Source organism: Amblyomma maculatum, chromosome 1 (assembly GCF_055883805.1).
Source record: "Amblyomma maculatum isolate TAMU_Amacu chromosome 1, ASM5588380v1, whole genome shotgun sequence".
In the NCBI taxonomy this organism is placed as follows: domain Eukaryota; kingdom Metazoa; phylum Arthropoda; class Arachnida; order Ixodida; family Ixodidae; genus Amblyomma; species Amblyomma maculatum.
The window spans coordinates 316,128,852-316,150,398 of NC_139344.1; the positions used below are offsets into that span (position 1 = coordinate 316,128,852).

Consider the following 21,547-nt stretch of genomic DNA (forward strand, 5'->3'; position numbering starts at 1 on the left):
TTGTAAGCTTTAGATAGGCTTTTGAGCAATGTTATGTTTTTTGCCACATCTGCACAAGTGCATGGTACATAAACAAAGCCGAGGTGGTAACTTTAGCCTAGGGGCGCCATCTGGCAACCATTTTGTCACCAAACCAACTTACTTCTTTAAGCCTGGCAGAGGTAAAATCGTTCACCGAAATTAAAAATAAAGGTAATTTAAACGCTGATGAATGTTGGTATAGGTGAGATGAGACCAAATGAACGACGGATACGCCATCTACAGTCAAAACCCGATTTAAAAAACTCAATTTAACGAAGATACAGTCAAACCTCGTTATAACGAAGTCTCATTTTGTGCGGAAATTCGTTCGTTATATTCGATATTCGTTGTAAAAGTACACACAAATTTCTACAAAAAAAAATTCTGTTCATAAACCCAAGTAAAGGCTACCCTAAAGTGGAAAGCACAGAGCTGAAAAAAAAGCATTTTTTTTTTAAAGTGTGGTATAAGCACGCGAAACCTTACCTTTCATTTTGCGCTGCCAAGCAAAAATGAGCACACAAATCAGGATTTAGGCCACGCAGAACTGATTTATTTAAAAAACGATGTAATCTTCATTTGGCGGCACTTTGGCAGCACTATTCGATAGAATAAATTTCTCAACGAAATCGACACTGTGCAGCGCTTTCCCAATGTCAGCTGATTTGGCCACAGGTAGGTTCTCAAGGTACCTTCTAAATTTCCTCGCCATATCGGCGGCCTCGGTGCTGCTGAGAGCTCGCTCTTCGCCTTCTTTTTCACTCTCATCGCTGCTCGTAGCATCATCTGTAGGAAGCAGCTGATCAACAATTTCTTGGTCGGTCGATTCGGGCGCCACAGCCAAGTTGTCATCGGCAGCAATAAAGTCCTCGAACGTAACATTCGGAACCGCCAGTTGACGCCATGTCGTCTCGTCGAAATTGTCCGCTTCACCTTCAGAATAGTGGGCGTCGTTGGGCTCAATCTCGCTGGTGGATGGGGCTAGGCCAGCATCAACAAGGCAATTTCTTATTGTCGACTGTGCCACTTCGTTCCATGCACCGTACAGCATGTCCAGCGTAGTTTTGAGGTTTATGGTCGTTGATATGCCCCTGTCTATATCAAATACGAGCCGCGTAACCAATCGCTTTCGGTAGCAGCATTTTAGTGAGCGAATGATGCCCCTGTCTAATGGCTGCAGCACTGAGGTCGAGTTTTGCGGCAAAAAAACTAGGCGGACCGCTTCAAGTGGTACAGACACCTTATGGGCAGAGGAGTTGTCCAATATAAGGAGCACTTTCCTGTGCTGCTCTGCCATGTCTTTGTCGAAGGCCTTCAGCCATGCTTCAAAGAGTGACGACGTCATCCACGCCTTTTTGTTCGAGCGATAGTCCGCTTGGACATTCCGGGCGTTGCGCAGGCACCTGGGGCGAGCAGATTTACCAATAACAGTTAGCCGCCTTTTATCTGACCCATCCATGTTGACACAAGCAACAACGGTGACGCGGTCTTTGCTTTTCTTGCCTCCTCGGCACAGTTCGTTCTTCGCAACGAGTGACCTTTCCGGGAGCAGCTTAAAAAAAAGCGCAGTCTCGTCCACGTTGTAGACATCGCGCATCTCGTAGCCATCCAGCTGCATGCGGAAGCTTTCTGCCCACTTCTCGCAGTTCTCTACATCGGCGGCTGCTTCTTCGCCCGACAAGGTGTGGCAAACAATCTGGTGGCGGTCTTTAAATCGCTGCAGCCAGCCACTGCTTGCATAGAAATCATCGTGGCCTAAGACGCAAGCGAGACTTCTTGCCTTCATTTGAAGCACGGCACCAGACACAGGCAGGTTGTGCGCTCTAACGTCCTTGAACCACGCGAACAAGGCATCTTCAACATCCTGGTGGTGACAATACCTGACGCGCTTCCTGTCGTTCTTCACGGCGCCTGCAGAGTGCACGTTTTCTATCTTCTGCCTTGCGCTCAGTATGGTTGACAGAGTGCTAGGCGCAACGCCGAAGTCCGCGGCAAACTCTTTCTTCTTGCGCCCGCTGTCAACCGCCCTGAATATTTATATCTTTGTTTCAAGAGAAACTGCTTTGCGTTTCGGCGCCGCCATGCTGCAAGACGACAGCACGACCTCGAGGAAAGTCAGCACACGCGCGGGTCGGCAAAAAGTTGGGGCAGGGGCATGCGGGCGGTGGTTCGATCACGTGCAGGTCACATGCCAGGCAGCCGTTGATGCTAGATTCACTCGCGGTCCCTAGATGGTGTGGCGTGCGAAAGCGCGGGTGATTCAAACACGATCACGTGCCGGTCACATGCCAGGCAGCCGTTGATGCTAGATTCACTAGATTCATTTGCGGTCCCTAGATGGCGTGGCGTGCGAAAGCGCGAGTGATTCAAACACATTTTAGGTGGAAGCGATTGATAAAACCGAAATTTAGCGTTCTGAAAAATTATTTTTTTTGCTTCTTTGCGGATTTTGAGTCGTGTGAATACGAAATATCCTTCGTTATAACCGATTTAGTGTCAAATTTTCAGTTTTTCATTTCGTTATACAGATAGAACTCCCATAGAAATAAATCGCAGCCAACCAAACTTTGCTTTTACTTCGTTTTATCCGATAATTCGCTCTATCCGTGTTCGTTATAACGAGGTTCGACTGTATCCCGAATCCCCTTCAGACGCCCATATGGGGCAGTGCTTTGGCTAACTCGAAATAACTAAACCAGCTTAGTGATCTGTCCCACTTTAACAAATCATTTTTCTAGAAATGAAGGTTAAAATGTTAATTTCTGGGCTGTTTGGTAGAGAAAGTTATTGATTGTGGATCAACGGCAACATCGTGGAGTGTCTTCTTCCCGTTTTTACCAAACTGCACTGTGCGAAGCAAGATTTATAATTTTAAATTGAATTCGCTTAAGGCGATGGTGGATGCCCATTGTCTGCTGTGGCAATTTGCTGGAACACACGAGGGGACAAAAGGCTTATGGGACACACTTCGAACTTGGAAAGAGTCAGTGCGGTCGTTGCTTACAAAGGGCACGCAAACAAAGATTACCGACATCTTTGCTGGGAGATAAATTGTATTCTCCTGGTGCTGTTCTTGTTAATGTAAGAATTTTTATTGTTTTCAATGCTCGCTAGTGATGTAGGTTGTTTCCGCGGCGGCAGGCTGCAAATTCATTTTCAGAGCTGTTACGATTTGCCAAAGAAGTGCCAAAGTAGCTTTGTGGTTGCCGCTACACTGCATAATTGAATTTATCAAACTAAATAGCCAAGAAATGTCTCTCAACATAAAAAGTTTCCCGATTTAACGAAATAATTTGGAGCTCCCCTCGAATCCGTTAAATTGAGGTTTAACTGTAGGACCAATGAACAAACAAAAAACCTAGTAACAATGACAAGTTGGCAGCGATGCGAGGGGGCCTGCTTTGAGAAACGCCGCCATTTCGAAAACGTGTTTTCAACATAGTACACAACAGCCTCAAATGCTAAACTCTGGAAATAGCTCATGCAAATCGAGTTTATGTTAATGTTTGATATAAAATAGTGGTTTGTGAATGTGTGCTTTAAAGCATTTCCTTCCATATGTTTTATGGCCATTTTATACTAGCACTACTTTCCGCAGTACCTCTGCACTCATCGTAGCTCTGGAAGTGCTGCAAGGAACTACTGAGCTAGAGTATATGCTGCACTTTCCTTTCCTCAGAATGGAGAGGCAGCCCTGTGTTTTGCGACGTGAAAGGCCCCCAGGTGGCCGAAATTACTCGTAACTCTCCACTACGGACCTCTCGCTCTTTCCGCTTTCACTCCTATCTTCCTCCCTCCCTTCACGGCGCGGTTAGGTGTCCACAAGAAGTCTGGACAGATATTGCGCCTTTCTTTTCTTAAAAATCTATTTAATATTTACAAGAAAAAAATATGAAAACATGACCTTGACCTGGTTTGGCACCTTCCGTGCATGTTAAAGAACCCAGGGGATTGAAATTTCCGGAGTGCTCCACTAGGGCGTCTCTCGTAGCCTGATTCGCTTTGGGACGTTAAACACCACAAACCAAATCTTTCCCCAAAGCCTAACTTGCAGAAAAATTATGGAAAAACCACAAATTGAAAAGGCAGTGTTACAGAGGCTATCACTGCAGCACTCACAGCTAGTGCTTTATCACTAGGTTCAAGCCATGCTTAAACCCACACAATTTTATTTTATTTTTTCATAATGAACGAATTTGTTTCGTAACATTTAGAGTGCAGTCCGCTTATAACGATATTGAGAAAACCGGAAAATCCGATTGTTATATCTAGACCAGCGAAGAAAAAAAAAAAAGAAAAAAAAAGACGAAAAAAACAAAAACAAATCACACCCACTTATTTTTCCTTGCATGTAGGCTTGCCTACTTACCAGCGATGAGTAAATCTGGTTGAACAGCGCTAATCATCATAAAGAGCACTAAACACTTTATTACAGGATACATCAATAGTCATAAAATAACTTGAGCATACTTAAAAAAGCCGGAAATTCACGCTCGCTTGAGCAGCAGCTGAAGCTTGACAATTGAGCTTCCAGTAGCACGCTCACTGGCCGCAGTCCTTCTTGCGCGCACGAAACTGATTAGCGACTAGATGAACTGCAGGCATCACATCCCCAGTCTTGATGATCCTAAAATATTAGTGTGCGAATGGCCATACTTTTTCACCAGGCTTCCAACCTTGAAAACCTTGAAAATGGCCTCACCCTTTGCTCAGCAACAGGCAGTGATTGCAATGATGATAGTGCTCATTTCCTAACCGCACACAATACCATTCAAGGATTTCTCCACGACAGTCCGTTTTCGCCGCATTTGTCGAGTTTTCACATCATTCTCTTCTTAGTATTTTATTTTTTATTAAACAGACAAATTTTCGTGATAAACATCTACCATGCGGCCACAAAGCTATCGTATCCGATGTACCACTGATTATCGATCGTTATATCTGGTTTATTTTTACATCGGGCCAGTAGGAAAACTGATAACTCCAGAGATTTTGATTGTTATAAGCGATATATATCTGCCATCGTTATAAGTGGACAGCACTGTATTGTACAAATGACAGTGTAATTTAGCTTGGTTATGATGAAAGTAATTCAATTTCCCATTCTAATTTTTCCATTTATCAGTACAACTTGGGTTTAGCTTTAACTAAGTGCATGATATAATGAAGAGATTTTGTACTAGATGAAAAAAAAGGCATCAGTTGGAACACTTTTATGCCTTTCACGCAAATGTTTATGCTAAAAAGGGCAAAATTTGGCTTATGGCCAGGATTCAGGGTATTCTCTGCACTCTTGCAAAGCGAAAGGTGGCTTCACTGTATTCCTTGGCTCATTACCTTTATGACGATGTCCTTTGGTTCTGTCCTTGAATTGTGTTGACCTGGTAGCGCAGGAGAAAAAAAAAAGGGTAGAAAAGGTGATTTTTTTTTTTATGTCATAGTGCAGTGGCCAACTAGGCCAGTTATAGTTATTGAATTTCTCTCCTCTCAGTTCTCAGTGCAGGGAGAATTAGCGAGAGTGCTGTAGGGCTTGAGAGTGCTGCCCCTTTCCTCTGCTTTCGTAGCTCTTTGCACTCTTTGCGCTTCTTACCTTTAGGATGGCTTTTTGGGCTTGTTGGTTCATAGCTTCAGGACACTGTAGCACAATAAAAGACGAGGACACAACAACAGAAAGGAACACCACATGCTAGAGTGTATTGAAGTCCATAGCTTTGATATCTCATAACCCCTGATTTCGCCTGGACAATTTTTGGACGGCAGATCTGCTAAGCTGTCCCCTTTTTTGGGACCATCTCAGACTGCTCACTTTTGATCCTCAATTTGTTGTCTACATTGTCTTACGAGTCCCAGTACCTCTACAGGCTAGAGAAAGATGTGGTCTTCTATTTTGGACAAAGTGCACTGATGCGTAAAGGAGAGCGATATCGCACAAGTATGAAATCACAACGATAATCAAGAGCCTAAGCTACAAGACGAAATAGGTGATTCGAGACATTTTGGGGCAGCTCTCTGAGTCCTACCTGTGTGTTTGACCTGTGACTCCGGCATCTTCAAGATTGTTTTATTGCGCTCCACTGTTCAGCCAATGAAAAGGAAAAAAAAAAAAAGCATGGTTTTTTTATCATTTGTAATAAGCTTTGGCATAGCAAAGGAGCACGCAACCACCACCAGCCACCTACCGCGCACTAAAATAAAGCAATTCCCATAGAGTGTTACCTTTGATGTTGCCTGGTGCGCGTATAGAAAAAAAAAAAGAGGCCACTAACCTTCCTACGACGGGGGAGGTTTTCTGTTGGATGTGAAAAAGTACCTCGCCTGGTGCCCCATGCCGGCGCCCAAAGGCATCTTATTTTGATGGCGAGTATGCACAACTCCCTACTCAAGAAGGGTGGAGTGCTCCCACGTGTGAATCCAGTGTCAAATGCCAGATTAGATGGCTTTTATGCATTGAATGTGTTAAAGGTAGTTAGGAACAGCTTGACATTGCCAATAAATTTTAATAGTATGCATGTTCATTTCCCAAGGTTTTATCGTACTGTGTTTGTAAAGGGGAAAGCACTTTCAGTTAGCATTTGTTTATTTTTTTATACAACATAGTCCACAGCTGCAGCAGCCATGCTGCTGCAATGTGTTTGGGTTCTGCCCTCGTGCTATTTTGAAGGAATGGGGAATTTTGCAGATGCTGGATACGCTGCTTACCACTCTGGTTCGAGAAATCCAAAACGAAAACATTCCAGGCAGGGCGGCTGAGGCCCGCAAAGTCGCCCACCGCTTTGTGCGCAGTGTGACACGCATTTTCGTAATTCTGTCCGCCGAGATGGCTCCTAATACCAGCCGTAAGAAAAGGTGAGAACATAGATATGCTTCAGTTCATGGAAATGATTTTCTTTCTATTCTTATTTCTCATTCGCTTATTAGTCACCACCTTGTTGCACAGCAGCGAACCCTACTTGTCGACACATAAGTATAACTCCTCTACAGTCGAACCCGGATAATTTTAATTTTGGTTATATCGAACTCGTGGAATATCCTCTTGAAAATCATATGTAAAAGTATAGGAAAGCTGCGTCGTATATCGAACTGAGATGCTTAATTCTTTTGAGGGCTCAAGTCAGCCCAATAAACAGCTAATTTAACTTCCACATCAGCCTATTCGTTTGCTGTCCTTGGTGTTGTCCTGACTGTGACAATAGCATTGGCCAATTTTGGGGTTTTTCCAAGATTGGAACACTCTAATAAGTAAATCACTCATCCATGGCAGAGAGGGCATGTTATCTTCGCCAGAAAATCTGCTGTATACAAAACAGCATCATGTACGTTTCTGCGAGTGCCGCTGGCTGCCTATCCGCTCTAGCGGAGTGACAGTGGCGCTAGGGCCAGGTTGATCTTGCGGCCGATTGCCAAAGTGGCTAAAAGCATTGGGGTTCGCTGCTTTTGCAGTCGGTATACAGTCCTTTTCTCCTTTTAACACTCCTTTTCTCGGCAGCATGTCTGGCACAACTCAGCCACTGATGAAGTGCCGTCGAGTATTCCAGTCCCTGGTGACATTGGCAGTGGAGGAACTGTGTGAGGCAGCCGATGCCCTCATTGCCCCTGTGCGACTGGGAGTGGCTCGCCCAACGGCCTCCTTCAACTTGGTCTCTTCGTGCATTGATGCCATTCAGGTTAGTCTCTGCAATTCAAGCTGTTGCGCTTGAATCTGTCTCATGAAAATTGTGGAGTTTGCTGGTTTGCACGTCTGACACCAAGATTGTGTTTATTCTGGTCTTTCTCATTGTTAAAAAAAGAGAAATGTTCTTTTTTTTTTACTGCTGCAGGGAAGCGAGGAATTGTTTGTTGTGGAACCAATCGTTCCTCGGGCGAGCCAGCCTGAGATGGTGGCTTCACCTACTGAGCCTCCATTGGGCCAGAACCCTCTGTCTGCCAGGCAGCCACTCAGGGACACGTTGGATGACGATGAGGCACGTATCTGGGGTGTTTGGTGCTGGCTTCTGAGCTATATCTGTGAGACCTTTTCTTGTGTGGCTGACATAAATTCGAAATGACGGTGACAGTTTTATAAAAGCTCTGGCAAATGCTGTCATTTTTCCAAAGATTCTTAAGAACTCCTCGTGCCTCAGCCTTCGCCATTCCTGTCTAATACGCATATAAAAAGAAAAATGCTTACACTCACATAATGCTAGCACCCCTAACATTGGGCGTCAAAAATTGGAATTTCTTTTTTTTCTCGCTTAATCATCGCACCACCAATACAGTCGAACCCGGATATATCGAACTCGAAGGGGATCGCGAAATTACGAGCGCACGGGGCATGATATTATCCGCGACTCGGTCGAAATTACTTTTGACCCCGCATATAAGCCGACTTTAAGACTCCGCATATACCGTATTTACTCGCATAATCCTCGCACTTTTTTTCGCAGAAAATCGGTGCGAAGTTAGGGGGTGCGATAATTACGCGGGGAAAATTTTTGAACAATGCTTTGGAGTGTTGAAAGCAAATGTAAATAGTCTGTGAACCGGGGTTCTCAAGCCAGCTATTGTAAATTTAACCAAAACTTCAATTGCAAGCAGGACTTACGTTTGTAATAAAACCACAGAGACGACAAACACTAGCTGCAGAAACACTTTATTTGCGAAGGCTGGCCGCCCGCAACATCACCATCACTCAGAGTCCGCGGAGTCCACGTCGACATTGCCATCGCTATCGCTGGTCGCTGCTTCGTCGGCTTCCTCAGCTTCACCCTCTTCATCTTCGTCCCACACCAAGTGGTCTTCTGTCGCGTCCAGGGCGTTGGAAATGCCAGTTTTCTTGAAACTCTTCACGACCACGTCAGCGCCAATCATGCTCCATGCATCTGCTACCCAGTTGCACAGCAGCTCCGCAGATGGCCTCTTTATCTTGCCACCCGGCGTAAGAGCGTGTTGGCCTTCGGCCATCCATTCTGCATACAGCCTCCGAACGTTATCTTTGAACGGCTTGTTCAAAGACACGTCCAGAGGCTGCAGCATCGATGTGAGGCCACCTGGTATTACTGCGATGTCCGTACGCAATTCCGTCAACTTCGCGCGAACAGAGTCCATGAGGTGACCGCGGAAGCTATCAAGAACGAGAAGCGACGGACAAAGAAGTGCTCCCGGTCGCCGTGCCCACACCGTCTTCAACCAGTCGATCATCAATTCTGCCGTCATCCAACCTTTCTCTTGCACCCGCACGTGTATTCCGGAGGGCAGCTTTCCTTTTGGCAGGGTTTTCCGCTTAAAAATCACATATGGTGGCAGCTTCCGCCCGTCCGCAGTCACGCCTAGCATGACCGTGCATCGTTGTTTTTCGGCACCAGTCGTCCTTATGTGCACAGACCGCGCACCTGTCTGCTCCACTGTAGTGCTGCTCGGCATATCAAAATTGAGGGGCGTTTGGTCCGCGTTTCCGATCTGGGAGAGCAAGAAGTTTCTTTCCTGCCGAATTCGTATCACGAAGCGATGGAAGTCCACAATCTTGTCTTCATAGGCTGCAGGTAGCCGCTGGCAAAGCGTCGTCCGCCTCCTGAGCGAAAGTCCATTGCGCCGCATGAACCGCGTGGCCCACCCGTTACTTGCCTGGAAATCTTGCGCCGAGATGCCTTCTTTCCTTGCAATTACGCGCGCCTGGTTCCGCATCAGCTCTATTGACACGGCGCAACCATCCGCCCGTAGAGCCTTAATGTAGTCCAGGAGTGCAGTTTCAACCCCAGGAAACTTTCCCGTCTTCGGACCACGGAAGGCACGCCGAGCCTTGCTGGTTGCCTTGAGCTTGTCGTGCTGCCGTCTCCAGTAGCGGACACAAAACTCGTTGACTCCGAAGTGTCTGCTGGCAGCGCGGTTGCCGTGTTCCAAAGCGTACTCGACAGCTTTTAGCTTAAAGGCAGCGGTGTAGCTTGCGTATCGCCCCATGGCGAAGCGGCACAGAGAGCACGGTGACAAAAGTAGCACGCACTGAGCGAGGCCTACGAAAGTCTTCGCAAAATGGCAGAACTATGCGCGGAACTCGGGAGAACGTGCGGCGGTACTAGCGGAACAAAACTGACGAAACACCTTGACGTTTCCTTCTCGAGGCGCTCGGAGTGGTCGGAGCTGGTGATGATGATCGTCGGTTGGGTCGGGTAGCGCCTCCTGGTAGCGCACGCACCTAACGGGGCCAGCTAGTTTCAGTAGCACTAGAAAGATGGCGCTCGCTACGCGTAGTCGACTGCCGCGGTGCAACATGTCGACTCTCGCGGCAGTGATGTTGGGGGTGCGATGATTATGCGAGGAAAAAAAAATTCCAATTTTCGATAGGCAATGTGGGGGGTGCGAGCATTATGCGAGTAAATACTGTCGACCACAATTATAAGTCGACCCCCCAACTTTTGGAAGGACATTTAACAAAGAAGTCGACTTATACGCAGCAATATACGGTACTCGCGTAATGTTCGCACTTTTTTCGTGGAAAATTGATGCTAAGTTGGGTGTGCGAAAATTCATCATCATCATCAACAACCTTACTGTACCCACTGCAAGGCGAAGGCCTCTCCCATATTTCTCCACTTAACCCGGTTCTGTGCTAGCTGAATCCACTTGACCCCTGCGAACTTAACCTCATCCGCCCACCTAACTTTCTGCCGCCCCCTGCTACGCTTTCCTTCTCTTAGAATCCAGTTTGTTACCCTCAGCGACCATCGGTTATCCTCTCTTCGCACTACATGTCTTGCCCATGTCCATTTCTTCTTCTTAATTTCTACTAGAATGTCGGTAACTTGAGTTATTTCTCTGACCCACTCTGCACGCTTTCTATCTCTTAATGTTACCCCTGCAATTTTGCGTTCCATAGCCCTCTGGGTTGTCCTCAACTTAAGTAGAACTCTCTTGGTTAGCCTCCACGTTCCAGCCCCATACGTGAGTACAGGTAAGATGCAACTGTTGTATACTTTCCTCTTGAGGGATACCGGTAAGCTGCTAGTCATAATCTGCGAGTGCTTGCCAAATGCGCTCCATCCCAATCTTATTCTTCTTGTTATTTCCTTTTCATGGTCCGGATCTGCGGTTACTACCTGTCCTAAGTAGACATATTCGCCTACTACTTCCAGTACTTCGCTACCTAATATAAACTGCTGTTCCTTCCCGAGGCTGTTGAACATTACCTTAGTCTTAATATTGATTTTCAAGCCTACCTTTCTACTTTTCCTGTCTAGGTCATCAATCATTATTTGCAGGGGAAAATTTTTGAGCAAATGTTTTGGTGCGCTAAAAGCAAATTTAAATAGGTGCGAATCGGGATTCTTAGGTCAGCTATTGTAAATGTGACAAAAACATTACTTTCAAGCAGAACTTACCCTTGTTATAAAAGTACAGGGTCGCCAAAAGCACAAATTGCTAAACCACTTTATTTACCGTACGCAGCCTCATCATCACTCCCCGCGTTCCATGGTATATTGCTCACAGCAGACCATACAGTTCTACTCTTGATCAGAGACTTGATCCGAGTACGTATCGGCACTTCAATCGCAGTCTCCAGTAGCGCACTACGCAGAACTCGTTGACGCAGAAGTGTCTGCTTGCAGTGCGGTTGCTATGCTGTAGCCCGTACTCGAAAGCTTTCAGCTTAAGGGGGGACACGGCTCTTTGAGACGAAAAAATCTCGAAAAAATCAATTTTTTGAAACTGACATTTTCAGAATCTGTAGCTATTATTCCTTTAATTCGGTAGGTTTTAAATCTCGCGGTGCATTATTTGGGCCACAGAATCAATCTATAGTATCACTGTCACCTTAAATCCGCGAAAAAACGTATTTTTCTGAGGCGTGTAGGTCGTTTTCTACACGCGCGATCGCAGCCATCTTGGTCTCGTTGGAAAGAGCGGCTTTTCTTTTCCCATTTCCCGCCACAAGTGCCTCCGCCGGCTTACTGGTGACGTTGAATTCTGAGCATAAAAAAAGCCCAAACGCGTGGTTCTATTCGTCGAGCTAGCACACAAAATTGGAAAGTGCGCTCTGATTCGCCGCGCAAAGTTCCCGTCGTCTGCTCCTCCGCAGGCGACGCGTCTCTCCTTGTTCAGTCGTAGGGTTGTGACGAATACGGCACGATGTCGGAAGCAACGCCGAAGTTTGCCACGAGTCACAAGTTTGGCAAAAAGAAGAAACGATCGTCCTACAACTTCAAGAAGCGCTCAGTTCCTTCGGCCGGCGTCGAGAATAGTCCGCCGCCAACAGCAAGTGATGCCGAAGCCGCGGACAGTACCGAAGTGGACTTAGGCCTAACCGGATCGCTGACTAGTGAATGCATTCCGAACATCAGCCGCATTCGGCGCGACACCGATATATTGCAGCGTACAGAGTTGTTGTTGAGAGAAATGGAAGCCCAAGAAAAGCTACAAGTTCTTTCTTCAACACCGGCCACCAAGCGAAAGATGCATTTCTTCACTCGCGCTGACGATGTTGCGGCCGCACCATCGGACATCGAGACGGGCTTCGTTGTCGTCAGTTTGGACTCAATGAACGCGTTGATGTTGTTTGTGAAGTGCAAGGTGTGCGGCGGTAGCGTCACGGTAGGGAAAGGTGAACGTGAATATGGCCTCGCCATAACGATTATTATCGAGTGCGCGTGTTGCGGTGATGTTGCGTCGGCGTGGAGCTCGCCCCGTGTGAACGGAAAAGAGAAGTGCAGCCCGTTCGTTGTGAACATCCTTGCTGCGCGCGCGATGCAAGCCACCGGGAATCGACAAACGGCACTGTTATGAGATTTAATGCTGGTTGCCAAAACTCCTCTGCAGCAATATTGAAATAGCTGCACCTCAACCCTGGGACACCAAGCATGAAGCGCATGGCAGAGAAAGACCACCTCCGAGCAGTGGCATCTGCAAAACAAGTGCAAGACCACTGCGGACATGCAGCACGCTTTCAAAAAACGCCATTTGGGTGGCCATAGTCAGTCTGACTACATCCCTGGTGCCTTCTAGTCACTTACATTGCAAAATATTGCAATATTTTCTCGGCATTTTTGATTAAAAGAGAGCCAATCTCTTTTTTCTCGTTTTCTCAAAACACCGATTCTTGATTTCTTGCTTATTTGCCGAAGAGATATCTCTGCCTTCAATTGAAGTAGAACCATAATTTTTGCTGCGGCATGTAGCTAAAAGTGCAAAGCACATAATGCTAGAGCAGATTTTACAATTTACGTTTTAAAAATTTTTAAATTTTGTTCTAGGTCAGACAGTAGGGCACCCACATTTGAATGGTGGACTTTGAAATGCTAACATCGCTAATATTTGTTTTATCAATAAAGTGCTCCTGACATTGTATACATTATGCTTTCTAGTACCTAGCAAAGTATCAATATGAGTTTTATTTAGTGTGGTTACTTTTTTATTGTTTCTGCAAATTGTGAACAATTAATTTCATCTATCTTTTGAACTGATTGGCCAATTGTAAAAATAGTTACATATTTGAAATCAGTGCAAGAAACTGAATCAGACTACTCAGTTTTATCAAGTTTGGTCGAAAATTAAGAAAAATAGCTTTTGGAGGCATGTCCCCCCTTAAAAGCAGCTGTACAACTTGCGTACCACCCCACTGCGATGCGGCACCAAGAACACATTAGACTGTGGAACAAAGCCGAAGGAACAATTACAACGAGACGCAGAGACACCTCGCAAAATGTCGACGACTATGAGCATCATGGGGGGAAAAAAAAAAAAAAAAAAAAAAGACTAGCATAAGCGATGATTATAATCTACCCGAGCACGCTATCGCCGCCTGGTAGCGCGATCACATAACGAGGCTAGCTAGGTTCAGTAGCGCTCCAAAGATGGCGCATGTTACTACTAGCAGACGACTCTCGCAGTGGTAACATTGGTGGTGCGATGATAATGCAAGGGAAAAAAAATTCCGATTCTTGACACCTAATGTTGGGGGTGCGAGCATTATGCAAGTAAATACGGTAAGCATTTTTCTTTATATATGCATATTAGGCAGGAATGGACAAAGGCTGAAGCACGAAGAGTTCTTAAGAATCTGGAAAAATGACAGCATTTGCGAGAGCTTTTTTAAAAAAGATCGCCGTCATTTCAAATTTATGTCAAGCAAAAAAAAAGAAAAAACTTTTTCCTGCGTATTGATTTGGTTTTTTTATTTGGAAACCTGTAGCACCCGTCCGACCTTTCATGGGTGTTGGCTGGTACTGCGCCTACGAAATAGTTATTCGTATTTCCAAAGTAACGGAGGTTGAATTAACCGGGTATTTAGTTGCAAGCTTCGGATGTTGTGCGGAAGAGAAGAGCAGGCAGTCTGATCTCCCGCGGCCGCCAACCCCTACCCGCCGACGCCGCCTACCGCTGTGTCGGTCATGGCGCCGTGTAGGCTTTATCTACTCTTCCATGGCTTTACCTGGTTTCCCCTTCTGTCCCTGTTTTGGTCATGCACAGCTTCTAACTATGCCTCCCTGTTGCAGAGGCATTTCTTTGGCCTTGTGGTGGGTGCCGGTCTGCCCAGACACGGCGGCGCATAGAGTTATCTGTAGCTGAATCGACTTGTGTTCGTATTAAAGGTCTTTTTTATACACAGACCGCTGTGGAGCTTGACTTGACCAAGTACAGTTGAACCTCGGTGATACGAGTCTCACGGGGTCGCGAAAAAGTTCTTATCATCGAAAAAAAAATAATTACGCAGAGGCATGGGAAATGTAGTTGCACCAAGTGTCTGAGAAGGTTCATTACGGTCGTGCGATCACAGCTCACAACTCTCAGCGCAGACAGCGCGACAGGCGATCGCAACGTCGGTGATGTGCAAGCCGCGTGCCTCCGCGGACTTCCTCGTGGTGCTTACAGCCCAAGAGATGGCGATGTGCTGGCCGCATGGCGCCACAGACTGCTCGTGATGCGTACAGCACGAGTAGCAGTCACAGCGCCGGCTATGTACGGCTCTTGCGCGTGCGCCGTCGACCATTACTTACTGACGTGTGCCGCTACCACTTTTCTCGGCATGGAAAACGGTCGTAATGCTACTGATGTGAGATCTGCCCGCCTCCGCATACTTCTAACTGCGCGTACAGCACGACAGGAGATGGCGACATGCGGGCCACATGGTATCGCAAACTGCTCGTGGTTGCGACATCTGCGGTTTGTGGACCACGGGCCGCTGAAAACTTTCTGCAGCATGAGCCCTACAGTCAGTCGCAACGTCGGCGAGGTGTGGGCCACGTGTCACCGCAAACTGCTCATGATGCTTACTTACAGTGACTGGTCATCGCGGAGTCAATGATGGGCAGGCAGTCCGTAGAGCTCAGTTGCGGTAACAGTTCATGCGTTTGTATCATCCGTAGTGGTGTGGGAGTGGTCGGAGCATCTGAAATTTTGCACATTCTGCGCAATCTACTCCAGCCGGGGAATGTCACGAATTTGTTTCATCCTGAAATTCATCCTAGCCGGATTCGTATCACCGAGATTTTACTGTAGTGTAGGTCAAATTTTCGAGGTTCGAAATAATCAGCTTTCACTGCAGTTGTAGTTGTCAAATGGTTCGTCCCTATGCCCTTAAGGCACTACAAAAGAAGCCACCGCATTTTTCCTTATGAAGTCATGTTTGCGTGGGAATGGGTGCCTCGTATGTTGGCTCGTTGGCTTTCTTTGATGCTTCGCCCTATTGCACCTAGGCACTGCAGGAAAGCAACTGTGACAAGTGATTGCCGCTGAGCAGTTTTTCACGTCATGAGTGCACTTTTCGCAAAACGTATTGTACAATTAAAATTTGTAGAAATTTCGAATACCGTATACACGCGTGTAATGGCAGCACGCATGTAATGGCCGCACCCCGAACTTTAGAAAGAAAATTGGGAAAAAAAAAACTTTTTAAAAATTTCCCGAGTAAAAGCCGCACCATGAGTTTCAGGAAGTTGGGCAGTGCAGTCTACTGTGCGGTGCAAGAAATACGGAACGTTTTGTGGTTACTGCCGCCAGGTGGGGCCCAAAAATCAAGTGAAGGCCAAAATGAAGCGTAAGGTTAGAAGTAGAATTGCCAATAAGAATTAAGAACAAAATATTTGAGGAAAATAAAAGTCGAGCATGGGGGCAGCGGCCACCATCTCCGTTACAAAGGGGGCGCTCCTAGCCGCAGCGATGCCCGCCCGTTACAAAAGGTGAGGCCAGAAAATCCAATCCAATCCAATCCAAGTCTGTTCGCTCCTCCGTTTTACAGCCATTTCCTGAATCGCCTGAAGCATATCACGTGTGATTTCGCAATCGAACGGGCATCGCTTGTGGCCGTTTGCCACTGGATACTCGATGCGTGGGCCACGGTTTCGTTCGAGACTGTGGAAAAAAGTTTCAAGGTGACAGGGATATCAAACAGGCTGGACGGTACGGAGGATGACCTCATCTGGGACAAGGTCAAGCGTGAAGTCCCGATGAGTTCGGAGGAGGAGGAGGAGGACGGCGAGGAGTGATGTTTTGGACACGGGACGAGCCTGAAATCCCGACGAGTTTAGCGGAGGAGGACGAGGAGCTTTTTTGACAATAATAAAAGCAGGTACCACCGCAAATAATTTTTTTCGCTGTCTTTTTTCTCATGTAATCGCTGCACCCCGATTTTCACACCAATCTTGGAAAAAAAAGTGCGGCTATTACACGCGTGTATACGGTATATTAACCGGGAGAAAAATAGTGTCTCTATGGGATGTTTTACTGCCCGTGAGTTTGAGCGTATGAAATGGGAAATCGCGTGAACCAGGAACGTATCAATGAGGTTTTACTGTACTGTTTATGAAGTAGGTGCTTCAGATTACTTTGCTGAAGGAAGCTAGATACATCAATGAAATGGGATCCAGACCTATCATGTGTCACGGGCAGGATAGCTTGATTACAGGCTACAGAATAAGTGGTTCCCAGTCACTTAAGGTCGTCGCTATGCTGTTCTGCATTTTCTTTTCCTCACGCCTGTTGACCTTTCTGTGCTTGTGTTGCAATTAGGTTGATGTCGTGGATGGCAATGTTGGGGAAGACCCAGACCATGAGGAGAGTGAGCGGGACGAGCGCATGGAGGCTTCAGAGCATGATGGCATACCGGCTCTTGAGCACAATGACGAAGGTATGCAGAGCTGCTTGCTTGTGCTTTTTTAGGAACCAAGCATCTGTGGGCAGGGAGTCTCGACGGGAAGTTTTCCGACTTCCTTCCTCCTTTTGTGCAGAGAGTGACAGTGACAGTGATCCAGACAGTGCATCATACCAGAGCAACCAGGACAATGCCAGTGCCCAGAGGAGTGCTACAACTGGTGCCACGGCAGGGTCTGACGCTGGTGAGCAATCATGCATACAGTAGCTGAAAAGACTACTGTGAAGGAATCCACGGGGCAATTTCAGTGGAAAAAATTTAGTGCAAAAAGACATGGACATAGAAAGAAAACACTCGCAGCACTATTGCTATATGTCTTCTTTCTCTGTTATTTTTCTTTCTGCTACCTTTTTTTTTTTTATGAAATCATTAACCAAAAATCCCAAGCATCTAGCGCTCATTAGATGAGTGCCGCAGTTATTTCAGCTGTCCTTCTCTCACTTGTTTCGTTCCAGAAACAGAGAGGCACTGACAAAGTTGTAATCTATTTTGCCATCTGAGAAGCCATAACCGCTGAGCACTTGACTGCCTCTCCCATTTTGAACTTTGCCCATTGTTTATTGCTGTAGGTCTCAGTTGTCTTAGCTTGGGGAGCCCTCAAACGTTGGGGAAAAACCTTGCCTGTCTTCGGCTGTCATTCCTTCCTCCCAAACATGCATGTGCCTGGCTGCTGAGAAAGTGCTCAAATTTAGTTTATTGTGACTGGCTGCACATTTGAGCAATGCACGGGCTAGAGGTGTGCACGGGCCGAAATATTTACCACGAGTCAGGCCCGGCTCTGCGCTTGGATTTAAGGCCAGTGCTTGGTCACTGACAGCTACCAAAGATCTTTTTACGGTGGGCAGGAAAGGAGGGTCAATGCAGTGAAAGAACTCTGAAGCTCTCCTGTGGGGAGGGCACTGGAAAATGCTGTGCATTCTAGACGCTTACTGCACTATTGCCTTATTCGCGCTTTCGCAAATGTAGCATTGTTCGTGATCAGGCTGTCCGACCTGGTCTGGCCCGCCCAAGACATATATTCATTGGACAGGGCCTGGCCCAAATCCGTGCACACATCCTCCTGAGCCGAAGGCGCCATCGAAACGCAATTATCCTGGGGCCTCTCGAAACACCTTTCTTTTTATTTATTTTTTTTGTTAGTTGGAACGTGGGCTGCTCAGATAAATCAGCATGTGAATAGTAAAACCTCGTTACAAGAGACACTTAAGGGACCTGAAAATGATGTTACTTGTAAGCAAGGTCTCTTGTAACCAAATATATAAAAGCACTGTGTTGGTCAGTTTCCTGCACATCAGCATATAAATACATTCACACGCATTAACAAGAAATTGTTTAGGAAAGCTTAAAGAAGTTATTCATAAAGTTATTCATACTAGTAGTATGTATTTTTGTGAGTGCAGAGTGTATTGCTTCCCGAATTCTGGAGGTAAAGCACATCACTTTGCAAGCCTTCCTGTTGCTCTAATGCCTTTGAATCACTCTTACATGCTTGTCACCCTCAGATGCTTACACTTTTCCTCTGAAATGACCTCGTAGTCACCCTCTATGGCACATGTGCCATTTACTTGCGCGAGAATTGCACAGTCTGAAAGCTCTTTGGGAGCACACAAGATCCACATCTGCAGATACGAATTCCTCAAAACATTATGGTACCTCAGCAGTCTCTTGGATGCTCGCCCATAGGGACCGGACAGCTGAACGGGTGGCGCCGCCTCTCGGCGCATCGCTCAATCGCCGGGGCCGGCGCATTGGAGGGTACTGTTTGTCGTTGGTTTGTGTGGAAATTAGAAATCCTAAGGTTTAGATGACGTTGTGCCTGAATGTATCCTCAAGAGAACAGAAAGTTGGGCTAGTTAATTGTGTGAATATGTCCAGTGAAATGAAGTCTGGTCGAACAAGGCTGGCGAAACGCGGTGCGTTGTTGGCTCCACTGGCAGCTACGCAAACTCGTCGGGACGTTTTTAAGTCGATTCATTTCTACGGGTTTCCACAGAAGCATGAGTGGCGGGTGACCTAAGCATGGTTCTTTGAAAGGCAAAGGCACGAATCTACGTATTTGGTTACTGTGTGGTCATGGAAAGCGCCGAATTTTTAAAATTCCGCTTGCTACCGGATGCTCTGTGCCTTCTGTTCCCCAGGAGTGACGGCACGAGAGTCTCGGAGCCGAAGCCGCACTCCTTAATCTGTAGTCACTTTATTGACAATTGGAAATCGAAGTAACCCAACAGGGTAAGTTACAACGCTAGCATTTCCCCGCCTGTGTACAAGAAAACCCCAGCACGGAAAAAGAAAAGGCAGCTTCACCATCGTCGTTGGGCTGCATTGCGATCTTCAGTGATGGGCAGAGACAATGTTTGTGCGGATACTTTCGCTGACATAGTCAAAGATAATTTACTTTTTTCTCTTAACAGAAAGAGCACATAGGAGACATGAACAATTCCTATTGACATGATCTTGTCATTTTTCCTCTTTTCGTTTGTCAACCAATGAACATGCGCTGAAAGACAATTTAATTTGTGGAAACGAGCATAAACGTAGCATTTTTTTTTTAATTTCGAAGGCCGTGTAGCAGTTTTTTTTTTTTCGCATTCACGTTGCACCTGACACGGCTTTACTTATTTTCTCAGCAGGGTTCATTTCCTGGCCTGCCTAAATACATGTGTTTCTCATCGGCGTTTTAGTGAACGTGAGATTTCCTGATTGTGGCGTAGTATGACAAGACCGTTTTACCTCTCTCAGAAATTGCTTCTAGGTATGGCCAATGTAAACAGATTTAGCAGCAGTCCGGCAAGCTGCAGTGACAAAGTTGTAAAAGGAGTGGCTTTCAGTTATCCAGATTCCTTTACGTGCAAATAGAAAACTACATACATGGTCGTGTCCCCTCACACTCATCAGGTATCGAGGTCAGCTAGGTATCGGCCCCGCAAGTTCGTGGTACGCTGAGAAAGTAGACCACCTTAGCGAACGAGCCATCAGAGTGATTCATTTAACAATAGAACACTCTCTTAGTTGTCGGTGGCTTATCTTACAACACATCACACTGTGCTTTTTTTTCGATTGTATTTAACAGTTTGACAGTATTGGACTATTGCCTTCAGATGTTCAAGGCAGGTGCGGTCAATCGCATTGAACTTTCTGCGCTGAGAGAACGCTAGCAGGAAATTTAATTTTTTTTTCTTTTCACAACCTCCGCAGCATGTCGGGAGAAAGGCATGCATAGTATAATATTTTCTAAGTCAATTATATGTAGCAGCTCCGACGTGTTCAACAAGAGCATTGCCGTATATGTAAAAATGATGCTGAGGTGGTATTACTCATTTGGCTTATATTATGATTAAGTTTGATGGTCTCAAGGCCGAGTTCAAGTGAGCTATTGTGGCGTAATTGTGCAGGAAGTCCTGGAAGTATATCTGTGTTTGCTATTCCAACCATAAATAGGATGCTACTTTAGTCTTGCTTGTTTATTTTTCTCCTTTTACAGCTCTCGTTGCAAGGTTGAAACTGGAATGTCATTTGCTATTATTCTGCTCTGAATCGTTTGAGCCTACCTATTACCAAAAAGACAGGTGCAGCATTTTTTTCATTTTACATGAACGCTGACCATTACAACTACCACTACTACAGGGCTACACGGCTCGGCGGTATTTGATCTTCAGGCAGATTCAGACTAGACCTAATATAAGATAGACGCGCAGTGCAGACGCAATTCCCGTCTTTGAAGTCGCCTTAACAAGTGCCTAACGAAGGTGTTCCTAGCGCATGGTGAAATCACGCGCGCGGCATTTTCGAGTATATAACAGAACTACCATGTGCCGGGCGGTTTCAAAAAAAAAAAAAAACAATAAAAAAACATGCACGCCCTGCCAAGAACGGTCCTTTTCTTTTTCAAGATTTCCCCGTCAAAAAATACTCCTTGCGATTACTCAAAGCAGCTCAAAGCTCTTAAAGCCTCACCGCAAAACGACAGGTATGGACAGGCTCAAAAACGCCTCGCAGAACAGAAACGACTGCGCCGCTCAGCTGCCTCGCCATTCCGCTGTTTCGGCACTCCGCCGCGGGCGGCGCTGTTCCACCGAGGCGACGGTGGCGCCATACAACGGGCACCCGGTCCCTATGCTTCATCTTCAAGGAAGCTTTCTACAGTATCCATATATGGGCCCTCTTACATCATGTCGCCACATATAAAGCCTACTTGTCTGAAACAGTTTTTCACAGCTTCACTTCTCAGGCCATTCCAGACACCTGAAATCACCTGAACAGCAAACTTCGTATGAATTACTTTTGTACAGTCTTGCTGCCTGTCGAGCAACAGGCGTTCTGCCAAACGTGTTTTGTACAACTTGACAGAGCGCGCAATGTCTTTGTCTATTGGTTGAAGTTAGGGTGTGGAGTTTGGAGGGAAAAAATAAC

At 46.2% G+C, this 21,547-nt stretch overlaps 1 protein-coding gene across 7 annotated transcripts in view; it reads left to right on the plus strand.

Annotated features, from left to right (window-relative positions):
* Positions 1 to 21,547, plus strand: part of hyd (E3 ubiquitin-protein ligase hyd) — a 264,107-nt gene that overhangs the window by 159,158 nt on the left and 83,402 nt on the right. For all 7 annotated transcript variants that reach the window (XM_084607224.1, XM_084607031.1, XM_084607166.1 and 4 more), the window contains exons 25-29: positions 6,701 to 6,867; positions 7,508 to 7,685; positions 7,839 to 7,982; positions 16,996 to 17,113; positions 17,214 to 17,321. In XM_084607224.1, coding sequence (XP_084463350.1) covers positions 6,701 to 6,867; positions 7,508 to 7,685; positions 7,839 to 7,982; positions 16,996 to 17,113; positions 17,214 to 17,321 — 715 coding nt within the window. The remainder of the gene's footprint in view (positions 1 to 6,700; positions 6,868 to 7,507; positions 7,686 to 7,838; positions 7,983 to 16,995; positions 17,114 to 17,213; positions 17,322 to 21,547) is intronic.